Here is a 16,261-nt window from a genome sequence, read left to right on the forward strand (position 1 = left end):
AGGGTGTGTAGAGTACCTCTGTGCAGAAACCTGGATTAAGTAAATACTTCTTCCTGGACAAGCATCAAATCTTGCATATAGCCAGCGAGGGATAAAGTGTGGAGCCTCAGTTTGTGCTGTGGCTTCGCGATGGGAGGGCTCCAGAGCGCAGCATTCAGCAGCATTTTGGTTTGTTAGAAGGTGCTTTTCAAAGTCATCTGTTTCACTCTGGATTTAATAATGCCTGATTCACAGAACTGAGAAAGAATATGTCTTTTGTTGCTGGGCTTCTGTGGGGTACTATGTTAAATTAGGTTAAGGAACTGACATTCGAGTGACTGATTTCCATGAATGCCTGTGTGTTTATTGGAAAGTTCTTAATTGCAGAAAACATCTCCTATTTGAATGAAAAGCTGCTGATCATGCTCAAGACGTTTTTAGCAAGATACTGTTTTTGCACCTGCATGCAGTACCGATGGCGATGAACAAATCTGTAGACAGCTAAGCACTAAAGTCATTAATTCAAGTTTTCAAAGAACCTACTGGGTAAAAAACTGTGTGTCTTTGTAAGAAACTGCAAACATGCTCCTTGGAAACAAGCAGCTACCACGTGTAGCAGGCACGTGCATGCTCTGATCTAGACTTAAAAGATAGCTTAGCTGGAATGATAAGGTGAGCTTGCTGGGTCGTGTGTCTTCACGAACAGCCAGTACTTCACAGCAACAGGGAGCTGTGACGTACGTGCATTACTATTAGACAGTTTTTAACAGAAGAACTGTGTTTTCTGGCTGTTCAGAGCTTTTTTGCGGTTTAAAAACTAATAATTGTTTTGTTCTGGAATATGATCACTCAGTAGTTCTTACAAAGGGATTGTGAGCATACAGTTTGTAATGTAAATTGTATTTATTATTAAATATTTCAGCAAGAAGTGAATAATAGATAAAATGAAACAGAGTGGCGTTTGCATGCCAGAAAAAGGTATTTCCATTGCTTCTCAGAAATCTACATCATCTCTGTATCTTCCCAGATATTTTCCTTTAGCTCAGTTATACATAAACAATTTCTTGTTTATCATCCTTTATCTGGCAATTCATCTCGCAAACAAATACTAATGTAATAGATATTGGATAAGGAAAGTTTGTCTTGGTTAAGAATTAAGGTTCTGGAAATACTGTCTTTTGTGAGCCTTGAAGGTGTGCATGTGTGTGTGCCTCAAGAAACCTGTGGGTTTTAATACTTGGGTTTTTTTCCCCACTTGTAGGATTCCTGGAAGACTGAATGACAGGAGAACTCCCCTGGGAGAGCTGAATTGGATCTTCACCGCTATCACAGACACTATTGCATGGAATGTCTTGCCTAGAGGTAGGACTTGAGCAGGTGAATCAAGTTTTCATCAGAAGTGAGCATTGCTTATTCAAAGTAGAAGGATGAAGAGTAAGATAAATGAGACACTGAAATAAGGAGAAAATTAAAGCCTGATATTGAAAGAACAGATGAGACTGGATTTAAGGCTAGTTAAATTTTTTAAATTCACTCTTTTTACCAGAAGCGTTTGAGCAACCTGATCATTAGAAACCAGAAAGCTTTTTTTCTGGTGCTAACGTGATTCCTTTAGCTTGAATCATTTTCTTTCTTAATGTATTTGTAAAAAAGCATTCTGTCTTCTTCCAGCCTTTGTTAGTATCATAAATAAAGGGATTTTTCCTCTTTGCTGATAAGGAGGTCTGTGCTTCCCATGAGTAACTTCATCCCATTTCTCTACCTGTGTTCCAGAAGTACGAATATGGGTGCGCATATTTGTAAACAGTTTTCCAATTATGCTCTTTCTAATGCTTAGTACAACGTAAATTCTTCTTTGTGGCTATAGAAGATAGCACATTGCAATCTTTCAGGATTCATTTTGGCTTCTCATAAGCACATCAAACTGCCAGTTAACAGGTGTATAGTTCTTGATTAAATGGTACACAGAGGTCCCTTTTTCCCCTCAGTAATTTCCGAAAACTTACTCAAGCTGAGTTCAAGTGAAACACCAAGAGGGGAATTTTATCCAGAGAAGGCAAAAAGGAACCCAAGGTAGAAGGTGTTTAATTCTGTTTATGTAAAATGGAGAGTAACTGCAATGCTGTAAGGGAACTCAGAAGGCAGGATTTCCTTTTAATAGTTGTCATATCATGTCACTGCAAAACTGCTGTAGATTCCTTGTTACTGGAATAGAATATTAACATGTTTTAAATTATTTTTGCATGTTACCTAAGGTACACAAAGATGTGCATCTAGTAATTCATGCAATCTCTTGGCAGATCTTTTCCAGAAGCTCTTCAGGCAAGACCTGCTTGTGGCCAGTTTATTTCGTAATTTTCTCTTGGCAGAAAGAATTATGAGATCTTACAACTGTACCCCCGTCAGCAGCCCTCGTCTACCTCCAACGTACATGCACGCGATGTGGTAAGTCCCAGCCAACAGGCTACCCTTGCACCAAGGCTGTGCGCTGGCGCCTTAAGGGAACTTCAGGCGCTGTAGTCAGGAAAGATTGTTACTACTTACATCTATGCAGTGCTTTACTGATTGAGTCGGTGGATCAAAAATGAAACTGCATGTGGCAGCATAATACCCACCTCCAAATGTGTTTTTTTCTCTGTGCATACATAATTATATTGTGATTCTGTAATGCAGAAGAGTCAGGTCAGCCATGTAACCTTCCACTCCAAATAGAAAAGAAATTGGGTGTTTGCTACCCTTATTTCCACAGAGTAAAGCTAGGCGCCTGTGATCGTGAAGGGTGGGGAGGGCTCAGCGCCTGAGGGAAAAAATCTTCAGTTGCATTGTTGAAGTAGAAGATTATTTTTTTCTGCAGAGTTTATCTACTTTTACTATTGCTTTTAAGATGATTAATGGAAGCGGAAGTGGCACAGTTATCGAAAAGCTCTTAAATATGGTTTTGACTATGAAACAAATGTCCCACGAATAATAGTAGTAAAAATAATAATAACAGAAATGCGCACTTTCATTCTTTTATTCAGTATGAATAAGAACAGGACAGTTCGAAATTTGGCTAAGTACAAACCCAGTACAGACAGGCTAACTTGGCTCCTGTAGGAGAAGACAATCGCTGGGTAACTTGCTAAAAGGCTGATGAAATGACCGGTAAAGGTGGCTGAGTGGCCTTAATTTGCCTGTGTTTTCAAAATCCTTTTGATAAGTTTCCCCAATAAAATTGGGGAGGAAAATAAATTGTAGAGGAGGTATGAAGTGATATGATCAGTGCAAAACTTGCTAGCAGCATCAGTGAGTTCAAATTATATGGCGTGGTTTCTCTAAGAAGTGGAAGCAAGCTAACAGCAGGGAGCCCTGCCAGTATTTGCAGGTGCAAGCAGTCATCAAGGAGTCATTTGCTGGTAATACAACTTTGCTTTAATTATTGAAAAGCATGGAGGCAAGAGGAGAGGCTTTGGATGGAATTATTAGCATTTGGGCAGCCTTGCTGAATGTACTGTGTGTTCGTACGTGGCAAACAATGTTCTTATGTGCTTTGGATTAGCAACTTTTGAGGAAAATTGTTTTAGTCATTTGTAAATATGGTGAATTGTTTTATCATTGTGTCACATGAGGGACTAGGATGTTTGTAAGTGAAGAGTAGGAACAAACACCAGAGTTCCCATGGTGTCTTTCAGATGCTGCTGCTGCTAAATGTGGCAGAGCTTGAGCCATAGAACTGTGCTTTTCCAGTTGCCATAGCGTGGAACATGTTTTTGCAGAAATATTGAAATTAACCCAGTAAATTTGTGGAGTTATTTATAGTTTGCTTCTTTCCAGCGTATTAAAAACTTCTATTTCCAGTTCTTTATGGGAATAGAATTCATGCTTGTTGCCAGCCTATTAGAAGCCTGTATTTCTCATTTCTTATGGGAGTATGACTTGGAATTGGTGTTGCCATCCATGTGCTGAGCCACAGGAATTAAACTAAGATGACCTGGATCCCATTCTGTACCTCTTAGACCTGCATGGTAGCAGGATGGATTCTAGAAACACATTCTCTTTGCTTGTATTGTAGTTCTTCTGGTACAAAATGGTGCTGTTAATACCTTTGTGAATCCCCTCAGACTGTACCATAGGATAATGGCATTGTTGCTGCTATTTAGGATTTGCAGGGAAGAAGAAATTCCTTAAGAAAAGTCACGTGCAGGGCTTTTTTCCTTGTGAATCCCAAACACTAGCAAGGTAGACGGCAAGCGAGCAGAAAATCCCTTGACACACTTTATTCAGTGTCCTCCAAAAAATGTGCAGTTTGAAGCAAATCTAGCAAAGGGGAAAATTCCAATTTTGTCAGAGGTGGCTCAGTTCATTATTATGAACTTTTAGTAAGCACAAATTTAGAAACTAATTTAGAGCGCGTTTAAATATTTTTCTAAAAATAATCATCTGCACTTATCTGTCTCCTTTCATTCAAGAATTTTCTAATGGATCCCTGATCTGAAAAACCTCCAAACCCATTTTACTGTTTAGATAAACTAGGTAATGTGACTGGAGGGCAGGAGAGTTGGCCAGAGGAGTGTTGAAAAGAATGGAAACTTCAAACAATGTGATCTGACGATCACGTTGGCTCTACATCTGCATTGTTAGTGGTGCATGAGACAGCAAGTTTTTCCTCTTTGCTGTTTGATTGAGACTTTTCACAGATTTTTCATACCCAGCATGTTGGACAGTGTTTTGGGGAGTGAGTCCTGGCTGCCACGTTGTCAGCACTAGCTTGATCTGCCAGCAGTGGGTGAGAAGCTCCAGGGTTCTTTCCTACAGTGTGAAAAACATGTAATTAATCCAAATAGTGGCTCTGGTGTATATCAGCCAGTGTTCCTCAAGGATCTGACTTCAGACTTTGAGGGACTTCTCTGCCCCTTGTCATCTTCCTCCCCTCCTCTGTGCTCTTTGGCCTTTATCTATCTGCGTGGCTTCAGGACCTCATGCACTGTGGACCTGTGTGCATCGGGTGTGCGTCCCTGGCTCAGGGTTTGGTCTATTCCTTGCAGCCAAAGTGGTGGTGTGATGTCGTACCTTCTCCAGTATACATATGCATTATTCTCCTCTCTTTTATTACCCTCTGGATGCTCATCTGGCTTCCTGGGCTTTGCTCCTCCGTTCGCAAAGGTAACGCAAGAGGAGCGTGTTCCCTGCTGTTACGGACACAAGCTGCGCGTTCGCAGCCAGTGACTAAAAATGGGACCTACAGGCAGATGTAACTCATATCCCAGCAGAAGGCTGACTTGAGAAGCAAGTTGTTCATTTTATGTCCGTACATTTTTTGCACCGTCTTTTGCAGAAGAGGCATAAGTAAATGTCAGCATTTCAGGGACTGCAGCCACATACACACTGTCTCTTCTGAACTTTGCATACAGTGCCCTCATCTCCCTCCTCATCACAGCAGAGCTGTGAATTTGTGCTCGTGGTGCTCTGCGCCAGCCTTGCAACTCTTACTGGGAACATCTTGCAGTCAGTAGAGAGGGGAAAAAGCAGAAACAGCTCCTGCCTCATGGATGCAGATGGGCTCCTGAGGTCAGAGCACGATGTTGCTGCCTCCCACTTTGCTGTCTGCAGCAGGACGAGGGAGCTCAGCTGGGTCCTGGGGGAAGCTGTGCAAGAGCCGAGCGAGGCGGTGGTGTGCCGGAGGGGTGGGCTGGCACTGCAGCATGTTCCTTATGCTTGACTTAAGCATCAGTTCACCTCATGAATAATTACAACTGCCCCTTTTCGGACATCAAATCTGATCCATTTGCTCTTTATCTTTTTTGCTTACCTTTGTCCCTGCTTGTTCGATAACTTTCCCTAAGTCACACTCAGATGTCTCGTGATTTGCACATCTGGTACGGTTGTAATAGAAGCACTGAGCTTGCTTCTGCTGCTTTTGGTTTAGCCTTTTGAAAACAATTTTTTAAATTTCAGACCTATTAAGTTGTTCTAGTTGGTTCGTTTGGGAGACCACTGTTAACCTCTTCTGCTAATTATCCTTTTTACCTGAAGAATTGGGGAAAAGTGAAAACTTCTTTTTTTAGGGAAAATTTGACCCACAAGCTGTCAAGTCTTTATTTCAACAAGAAGGGCACCATATTTAGGAATCAGGAGAGCTGATCTCTGTGACCTTGCCCTGGCTGGTATGCTTTGACATGTTACTTCATTCCTTCGTGTCTTTCTTTTATTGCCTTTCTCAGTTTTACCTGCCTACATGTAAACCCTTCTGGGCACGGGCTGTTTGTATTTGTGTGGTGCCTCACACTGTAGGTTTGGCTGCTGCAGACGCTACTATAATAAAAGTATTAATATTAATATGTATTGATTGACTGGCTGTGCTATTCAACTTTGAGAGTCGTTCAGTCTATTGTGCAGTAGGAATAGGAGGCCTGATGCTCTGTCAGCATCTTGATCTCTGTTGTGATGGATTATGGCTTATACATTACTGCTGTTGCCAGCAAGTTATATTCATGGCCTTTGAAAAGACCTAATAACGCGTTTGGAAATATTTCCTAACATAGGTCATATATTAAAAATGAAGTACCTTAATTATGCTTTGGAAGAGCTATGATTTGTCCATAATAGAAATTATTGCAATAGTGTATACACAGACCATGAAATTCTAGTTGAAAGTAAGTCATAATGTACTGCAAATAAAATAAGGCTGAAATTCTAGCTGAAAAGAAAACCATAATATGCAACCCAATTACAGGTAAGAGAGGAGCTGGAGCCTTTGAACACTGTGGGAGTGTTGCAGAAATGGATGCAGGTCGGCTCGCTGATTTTTCAAAGAAATGAGTCTCCTTGAGCTACACAGAAAGACTTAGTTTCTTAGTAGTGTTTGAAAGGGTATTTGGAACTGTTTGATATTTGCAGGATTAGATTAATTCAGATTACACTGTTGATTTAACCAGATTCTTTTTTGTATGTGTGTGTGTCTATCTGTTAGTCTTAACTTCTCCAAGACCCATTAATGGGCTATAGATAGTTTAATGGAGAGAAATGTAGGCTGAAAATAGCAAAGCTTGTGCTTTAAGTTGTGGCTAGGGGAGGGGAATGCACTGGCAGAAGAAAGAAGGATTTCATAGTTTTAACAAATATTCATAGCAATAAATATTTTTTTAAAATAGCCGTGTCTGAGCAGCTTCCCAGCTGTCTCCCCTAAAGCAGGCTTATGGAGTTCACAGTGTCACTGTGGAGCAGGTGAATTCAGGCTGGAATCTGAAAATTCAATCAAACAGGGTATGTTACAGTCGCAGAAAAAAACAAACATGGAAAATCTTGCCCACCATACTTGATAAAGCCTGAAATATTTAACAGTTCCAGAAGTACAATTCAAAACAAGCAGGTGCCCTGGTGCCTGAGCCCCAAGAGTGCAGATGGCTTCAACTCCTCTTTAGCTGCTCCTCAGCATGGCTGTCCCAGTAAGAAATACTCATTTGCGCTAGTACTGTTTGTGGTGTGATGTAATACAAACTATTCCCAGAAGAGATAATGTTCAAAGACATCAGTAATACATTATAAAATGTGACGTGAAAATTAAAAGCGTTAGAGTTTGACTCGGCCCAGAAAATCTGAGCGTAAGAAAATCTGCCTTCATGACCCGCCAGCTAACACCACAGGACGTGTGGATGAGGAAAGGCTGAGGCGCGTCTCTAACCTGTTCCGTTTGTGCTGTTCAAGGAGCACAGTGCGACTGCCCAGCGTTTCGTGGATTCACAGAATAAAACGGTCCTTGAGTGAAGCTGGAATTCTCGGCCTTCTGTTCTTTGCTTAAAAGTTCAAACTTTGAGCACCTCTGGAAAACAAAGGCAGCTGGATGATTTCATGTTAAATTATTAAAAGTTTAAATAGTCCTACTGTAATGAAAGCGGGTGTTGGACCAAGGGGCGGAGATAAATGGAGTCTAGGGAGGGCTATGAATAGGGACTTTGTCCTGAAGAGCTAAGAAAAATTGAAACTGAAATACAAAGACAAATACGAGTATTTCTGTTGTGGGAGAAGAGAGTTAATGACACAATTCAGGGGAGCTCTTTCCCTGTTTAATTTTTACTGTAGAATTACGGAGGAGCAATGCCTTTTCACTTTTAATTTTCATGTGTTCTGAAATGCAGTATCCTTTTGCAGGATGATGGCTTGCATCTTGTCTGTTGAGTACCCTGTTGGACTGATTGATCAGTGCAGAGGGAGAGGCAGGCATTGTTGGCTTGTTTTCGTTGCAGACTGTTTCTGTTGGCATGCTGCATTGCTTTGCTTGTTTTGGATAAACAAAAGCACTTTCTTGCCTGTTTTTTGACTGAGTCAATCTTCCAATTGAGGAGAGCATTTAATATATATTTCTTCTGAAATATATATGGGAAATACATGAGACTGTTTTCTCTGTACCTGAACCTAAGGAGTGCCCCATCCTAACATAGCTGATAGTCTGTGAGTCTGACCTTTTTCTTTAATGAGAGTATTGCATGGCATGGAGCACTGTAAAAGGTTTTTGCCTTTTTTGAGATGTGATGCTACAAAAGTTGCCAGGTCTCAGAACAGGCACAAGGGTGAGTATAGCCATGCTGGGTTTTTGATTGCCTATAAAAAATTTCTGAACTTGTGGTTTGAGGGCTGGTGGGCAGCTTGAGCTTCACCTCCTGTAGTGCCTCTTTCCAGGTTCTCCCTAGTTACTGCCTCAGACATGCTGGGTTTAGACCACCTACAAACAGCCATCCTGTGGTAGGTGGGGTATGGTGGAAATCCTTTGGACTGCATCAAGTCACTCGCTGCATGGGATTGCTTGTTGTTATTGCCCTTTGGGGGGAGGCAACAGGAATGTGTATATTAGGTATATAATAGCTTCTAACTTAACTGAGGTGTACAAAGAGAAGGTGTCCTCTCTTATGCAAGTGCTCTATCAATTTGCTGTATATGTAGAGCGTTTAGGACAGCATAGTATAAAAAAAATCAACACATTCTGTAGTAGCATAATGAGGTTGGAACAGTGCAATATTTCAGTAGGTTATCACCCAGCAGATACATCATAGTGTCGTCGTGCTGCAGCGGGGGGATCTGGTGTTATTGGAAGAATATGGTAAGGAGGGATGAAAGAACAGTGCTGGGGTATTATCAAGCTCTTTTTATAACTAATGTAGTGACACAAATCTTCCAAAGCCCTTTGCAAACAGCAGTCTCCACAAAGAAGGAAGAGAAGTAGTGATCTCTTGGGTTGGCTTTCATAAACCACTTCTAGGATGCAACGCCACTCATCCTTGTTCCCCTGCTGCTCCCTAATTTATCTCTTGTTTGTGTGCTGAAGCGTAATATTAGTTCAGTGAGCATATACACAGTTTGCCCACCTTTCTAGTTCTCTTTGGCATATTAAAACAGTCAATCACTGCTCCTCCACCCTACCACCGACAGCCATTATTTTCACCATGACTGTAACAAGTATTTTCCCCCATCTGTTTTTCTTCACGTGCTCCATGGCATTAGTCCTTTACCATTCATTTGTGGCTTGCTTTGAATCTTTTAATTACTGTAATGCCTGTTTAATGCCGTCGTCTGTTGTGCCAACGCAGTGAGTTAGCTAAGTGGCAGCTCATGTGCAGCCTGAAGTCTTGCAAGCAGCGTGTAGCTGTTCTAGTAGTTGGAAATAGTGAAGTTTTACCTCGGGCAAAACTGCTGTTTGCTCACGTGTCTTCTTGGGTGGGAGGTTGTCAGTTTCCTGCAGAGAGTGAGCAGCAGCAGTGTGTTGGGCTAGTTTGGAGAGGCAGGGGAATCGTTTGGAGTATTTGAATTTATTAGAATATCTTACATAGTTGATGTTAATCAGCAGCTCTCTAGGTTGTGATGAGTGGTAATGTTAAAATTTTATGTTGGTGGTTACTCTTTTGAAAGATTGAGTAACATTGGCTGTGTGGCTACACTGATTTTTAATGGCCTGTTTTTAGAAGCATAAAAAGAGATTTTTGTTTTAATCTACTGAAAACTATTTAATTTTTTGTTCTTTCTGCTTTAATCTACTAAAAACTCTTTAATTTTTTTGTTCTTTCTGCTGACATTTAGCACCTTTGAGATTCGACCTTGCAGGGCTGCCTTGGACATTTTTATGGTAATGTTAGTGCTTCTTACCTAAAATTACTTTGAGGAGCTCAGCATCTTAGCTCTGTGCTTCTGCAGTGTAATGCTCCATGCAGAATCCTTTTTATAGGCAGCCAATATAAGACTAAGTTGTCTCTGATCTCTAAACCATTTTTTCTCCCGCATAGTAAAACTTCTCTCAAAAGCACTATGTATTGACACTTTCTAATGTTTGAAAATGGCTTTAAGTGGTATTGCCCATTCCTCCAAGAAACCTGAAAGTCAGGAATATTCCTTCTTTGCTTGATGTAAAATTATCTTTACATTTGCACTAACTTGACTTTGCTTCTGCCTCAACCAGGAATAAATACCTCTCATCAGCTTTGTGTAAACACTTTGTCTCTAGCATGGGTCTTTATTGAGCATGTGGGAAGTGTTTGTTCCCTGTGCTTTGATTATCTCTTGATTACCTCTTAATTATATTGGCAGCATATTGTCAAGTGGAAGGTGAATGCTGTAAAGCAGGGGGATGAGGTCTGGGCGACTAAAACAAGCTGCATTTCTTGAATCCATAGAAAAAATGCAAGAGCCTTATAGTTTATTTTTTCATCTAATTGGAGAGATTGTTTTCAGTTGAGACAGCTCCCAGTTAGGCAAATGGGATAGATTTTGCTCAGCACTTGTTCTAATGGAAGGCTTTGTTTGACTCAAAACAGGGTGATTTAAGAACTTATTAGAGCAGGTAACTAAAATAAACTGTATTGATTATCACCTATGGCCTTGTGTCTGCAAATGTTCCTAGGAGAAGAAAAATTGCTTAGCCTATTGATGTTTACACATGATGGCCACAAGCCATGGAAGAGCAAATGTGTCTGGAGAGTAAATTAGTTTCTTTTGTGTAAGAAACACAGTGGGTGGTGGTTTAACTCACTAGCCTTTCGGAGTGCATAAATTCGTATGTTAAAATGTAAAATGCATGGAACGCCTGTGGATAGAGAGGGCTAATAGTTTCTGGGGTGAAGAGTAACTGTTTCACTTTTTTAGAGGTGTTTTAGGAACTTTGGAACCAAATGCATTTTATTTTAGTTTGGTCTTTTTTTACTTTGTGAGCGTTTGGAAGCAGACTGTTTGCACGTTTTGTTTGCACTGGATCAGCTACAAGAGGTTCCTTGGCCACTGTATGTAACTTATGTCCCGTTATAGCTGTTACACTAAATTATTGTAAGTTACAATGCTTTAGCCATTAAATAGTATAGTATATAAGTGTAAAAACTGAAATCTTTAAATACTTTCTCTTCTAGTTTAGTGTACCTCACTCCATCCTTAAGGGTGAGTCACATAGAACTGATCTTTCTGAACAAGGTTGCCCCACAAAACCCAACTCACGGTTAGATTAATGGAGACTGAGTTACTGTGTCACTGCACACGTCCCTGAGAAAACTAGCTCTCTCGAGGATGAGGAAGAGGAGAGTGAGTGTGTTGGGGCAGGTGTATCCATGAACTGTGAGTTGGAGGGCTTCTCAGCAGGATCATCTTCCCGAGCTGTTCTGATGGACTTGAATACAGAGTGAGCGAGGGTTCAGATGCATGTAGAGGTGTGTGTTGAAGGATTATGGTTTGGAGGCAACCCAGGATTGAGTTCATTTTTCTAGTTTAAAAAAAAAAAAAGTTACTAGTTTTTGCGTGAGCACAGGTATATAACAAGACTTCAGTCCACTCTGGCTTCTTTCTGTGTTAGGGGGAGGAACAGTTTCTGTGAACTTCAGCTGGGGATTTTTTACCTCACTCACATTTTATTAGTCAGCCTGATAGGGTGCTGGACTAGACCTTCTCACTGTTTTTCTGCATAGTTTTCATATATTATGCTTGCCTTTTAAAGAAAGGGAATATTAAGCGTTTCTAAGCCAGTCGGACAATGCTGCTGTGTCCACATACTTATATGATTAGAATTTAAATTGACCTTGATACGCTTACAGATAACTTTGTAATGACTTTTCTTTCCTCTTTCTTTCCCCTTTTTCTCTAGGCAAGCATGGGACCTTGCAGTTGATATTTGCCTTTCCCAGTTACCTACAATTATAGAGGAAGGAACTGCCTTTAGGGTAAGTTGGATAGTATCTTGAGCTGTTGTGTGCCCAGTTTAACCATTATTTGGAACCTCAGTTTAGCTCATCGCTTTTGCTTGTTGAGTCCGGAATTGTTGCAGTTTAAGGGTTTACTGGAACATTGTAAAAGTCTATTCGCCTCACTTATAGGGATAACTGGAAAATCAACTTTCTTCACTGTTGTATGAGATGTCTGATTCAGCCTGTGCTGTTGGTGAGGGGGAAACTCCTACCAGTAGCAGTGATGCCTGAGACCTGACTCAAAAGTTCAGAGTGCTCAGTCCTGGCTAACAGTATTATCACACACAAAAAAATAAATCCCAGCATACCAGCATTAGTTCTGAAATGAATAACTTTCAATGTGAAAATAACTCTATGAAAAGATAATTTTCAAATAAACATAAAATAGAGGTTGAGGATATGTCTAAAGAGTTTTCTTAAGCATAGTATCATTAATATGAGTCACTGGGGGTTTTTTCCTACTTTATTTAATCTCAGAGAGCAAAAAAAATATTTTTTTAATATTATATTTGGCTTAAATTCCTCTAGTCAGAATGCATTTTTCTTTATATTCCTTATATTTCATGAGCGGAGCCTTCAATAATTACTGTACAGTCTTGGGTACCTGTTCCACTGTGGTGTTCTCTCTAATTTTACAGTAACATTCCTGCATTTTATTTATGTTTCCAAGCTTTCAAAAGGTTTTCTGGCTGTGATTGCAGGCAGTCTCCAAAGAGCCAAGTACAGGAGGAGAGAACTGTGGGCTTCTGTGAGGCTAGAGGTTGATAAAGATGCCTGAAGGCTTTTATCCTCCCACCCCTTTCTTTCCTCTCTGTATGTGCTGTATATTAAAATTTAAACAAATATAATTTTTCCTCTCCTAGATCATGTTCGTTTTTATTTCAGGTCTCTAACAATGTCAGTGGGTGCTTTTTGATTAGTCTTAGACCTCATCTGGGCATTCAGTGTCAAGGGAGTTGAAATTTAGCAAATTTCTGTGTATTTGGGGGATGAGAGGAGGCACATATTTGTGAAGGATTAAATGAGATCAGCAAGTAAGAGTGGTCATTCTCAACTAGCAGTTGATTCAAGATAAGGTGGAAACAATTTACAAGCAGGTTTTCAAGCCTGACAAGTGTAATTTCTTGCATATTTTGGGTAGAACTTGAGGTGGGTAGAGCTATCGATGTGTAGTCAACAGCTGGGAGCCTGAATGCTGTGACTTTCCAAGCTAGCCTGGCCACTAGATTTAAAGGCAGGCTCAAGTTCTCTTCTGAGCTGTTCCTTACGCTTGCACTTAAAATCCAGCATGATTAATAGCGTGTAGGTTTGTGCCTGCTTTGTGAAGAGGGGACAGACCTCTAATCTGCTCTCGTGAGACCCCCCCCTGCAGTACTGTGTTCAGCTCTGGGGCTCCCAACATAAGAACATGGACCTGCTGGAGCAAGTCCGGAGGAGGCCAAGATGCTCAGAGGGCTGGAGCATCTCTTCTATGGAGACAGGCTGAGAGAGGTGGGTTGTTCAGCCTGGGGAAGAGGAAGTTCTGGGGCGACCTTATAGCACCTCCCAGTACCTGGAAATGCTTAAAGCCAGGTTGGACAGGGCTTGGAGCAGCCCAGTTGTGTGGGAGGTGTCTCTGCCTGTGGCGGGGGGCTCGGGACTAGGTGATCTTTAAGGTCCCTTCCAACCCCAACCTCTCTGTGATTCTATATTAACCTGGTGATGTCTCTGTGAGACACCTACAGGAGCAGGAGACTTGGCTGTTAGGTTGGGGGAGTGGAAGAGGCTTAGCTCTATGCCGTGACAAATGGTTGGAGCAGGCAGACAGTTGCACATCTCTGATCTATTCCTTGTGTTCTAATCAACTTTTTTCCCTCAAACCTCTAGATTTATGCCCAGCGAGCAGTGCTGTATATCAGAGAAGGTTAGCTGCTGCTGGCCAGCAGTAATCCTGGGAGGAATTGCTGCTCAGTCCAGCGTGGGGGGAAGGGGCGTTGCGGAGCCCAGGCAGCCTGTTCCAGAACTAGGCTGGCAGGATCAGCCACTGGTGTCTGGGCTGATGCCCGGGTGAGTCACAGGGGTTACTTGCTGCCAGTCCTTCAGGGCCGTGCTGGCTGCTGCCGTTGCAGGTCCAGCCTAGCCCTGGATAAAGCAATGGATCATCTCTTCAGGGCTGTTTTGTTTCAGCAGCACTTTATAAACCACCAGTGTCTGACTTCTGCTTGTTCTGTAGGTGTTCTTTCCTGGTCAGGCCTGGAAAATAGGATAACCTGATGGAGAAGGGCCTGCAGGCTCGCAGTGCTCGTGCAGGGGATGGCAGGGGAGCAGCTGTGCTTCTGGCGGGTTTGGGTGGGTTTACTCTCCTTCCTCCCACCCCTTCCCTACCTCCTTCTCCCTTGACTGCTGTTTCCCTGTAAAATTCAAACTGGAAGCTGCTGTGTGCTTTGGTCAGTACTTTCTCGTACCATGCTTGGTGTGATCGATGGCAAAAGGAGTGCTTCTCCTGCGCTGCTGTGCCCAGGGGCTGCCCGAGCGTGCGCCGCGGAGCAGAGCGCTGGGGGCATACGCTGCAGATGGTGGGGCAGCCCCCACTGGTGTCGGGAGACAAGAGTTCTCTGCACACTTGGGCAGGCTCCGGGGACTTAATATGTACTGTGGGATGTCACATCTCACCAAGGACACTTTGGATGTCATCAGCCGGTGTAGTGCACCCCCAGACAAACACATCTTGTTAGAATAAGACCATAGTTACGTCATATGTTTTTCAAAGTACGTGGTATTTTCTCTTTGCCGTCCCCTAAACCAGATTCCTTTATGCCTAGAGATCCTAGGAGCTAGCATCCTCTGTATTTACTGGATGCCATTCAGGTGTATTTTGTAAAATAACACATGATTTTACTGTCTTCAGTACTACTAGCACAACTGATGGGTGTTAGCTGATGGGAGTTAGCCCATGCCTCGTGTCTTTAGTAGGACACTAGTGTGAGGTCTATTAAATACTGTAGCACTCTGCACGTTATTTTTGTGCTCATTTACCTGCACTACCAGGATACCGCTAATTAAATGGGTGGATTCAATATCTTACGTAAATCTTCTAATTTTTGTTTACCTATATGAAGTCCTTTTACTGTGTTACGGGTGTCAGAAGTGATGGATCACTAAGTAAAAGGCTTGAATTAAAAACCTGATAAATAGGAGGGGCAGCCTTCTTACAGCCCAAACCAGCGCACATCTGAATTGCCACCTGTTTGTAGGAGAGGTTTATTGCAGCCAGGGAAGACTGAGATGTGGATGGACATATTTTTCATTGTTGTTGGATTGTATTCTCAGTGGACTGTGCAGAGGTAGCACTGTGTGTGCTGCTACAGGAGTGAAACTATCCCTGCAGAGCAGATAGAACAGCAGTGGATTTATCTGCTTCTCATGTGAAAAAGATCTACCAGATTTGCCTAAGACCTTTTGTGATATCTTTTCCTGTTTCTCTACTCTTTCCTTCTTTTTTCCAAATGCTTATATTGGAGAATGCCAGCATATTTAAAGAGAATTGTATCTGGTCAGTCTTTGGAACATTTTTATACATTTAAAAAGACTCAGACAAACGTGTGTCAATTAAAAAGTATAGGTTCTGGAAACAATAAACTGTGTGAGTCCATAGGTGCCAAAACTATTTGCTGCTTTTTTTTAACCGAACTTGCATTCCTGTTCTTGCTCCAACAGCACAGTCCCTTCTTTGCAGAGCAGCTGACAGCTTTCCAGGTGTGGCTGACCATGGGTGTGGAGAACCGCAACCCCCCGGAGCAGCTTCCCATTGTTCTGCAGGTGAGCAGCCAGGGGCTCAGCACCGCCGAGGCTGCCAGGAGCTCGGCCGCAGCAGACACTGGGTGTCTGTGCACGCCTCTCCCTGCCCGCAGAGTGCTGTGCTGTCAACCAGATGGCGTTTGGGTACATAAATTACGTGGGCTCCTTCGGGATTAATTAGAGCTGATTGCATGTTTACTAGACCTGTGCAGATGAAGACAAAGTGCTTTTCTTCCCCCATACCTTCACTCTCTGTTGAGCAAAACTTCCCACTGTAGTCCATTTGCAGCTTCAACAGTATCAGGCTCTGCTGCTTC

The 16,261-nt window shown here is 42.1% G+C and overlaps 1 protein-coding gene across 4 annotated transcripts in view; it reads left to right on the forward strand.

Moving 5' to 3' along the window:
• RPTOR (regulatory associated protein of MTOR complex 1) overlaps positions 1–16,261 on the forward strand; it is a 159,100-nt gene that overhangs the window by 74,752 nt on the left and 68,087 nt on the right. For all 4 annotated transcript variants that reach the window (XM_037403769.1, XM_037403776.1, XM_037403782.1 and 1 more), the window contains exons 8-11: positions 1,241–1,341; positions 2,280–2,424; positions 12,068–12,143; positions 15,864–15,965. In XM_037403769.1, coding sequence (XP_037259666.1) covers positions 1,241–1,341; positions 2,280–2,424; positions 12,068–12,143; positions 15,864–15,965 — 424 coding nt within the window. The remainder of the gene's footprint in view (positions 1–1,240; positions 1,342–2,279; positions 2,425–12,067; positions 12,144–15,863; positions 15,966–16,261) is intronic.

The sequence above is a fragment of the Falco rusticolus genome, chromosome 1, assembly GCF_015220075.1.
Source record: "Falco rusticolus isolate bFalRus1 chromosome 1, bFalRus1.pri, whole genome shotgun sequence".
Taxonomy (NCBI): Eukaryota; Metazoa; Chordata; class Aves; order Falconiformes; family Falconidae; genus Falco; species Falco rusticolus.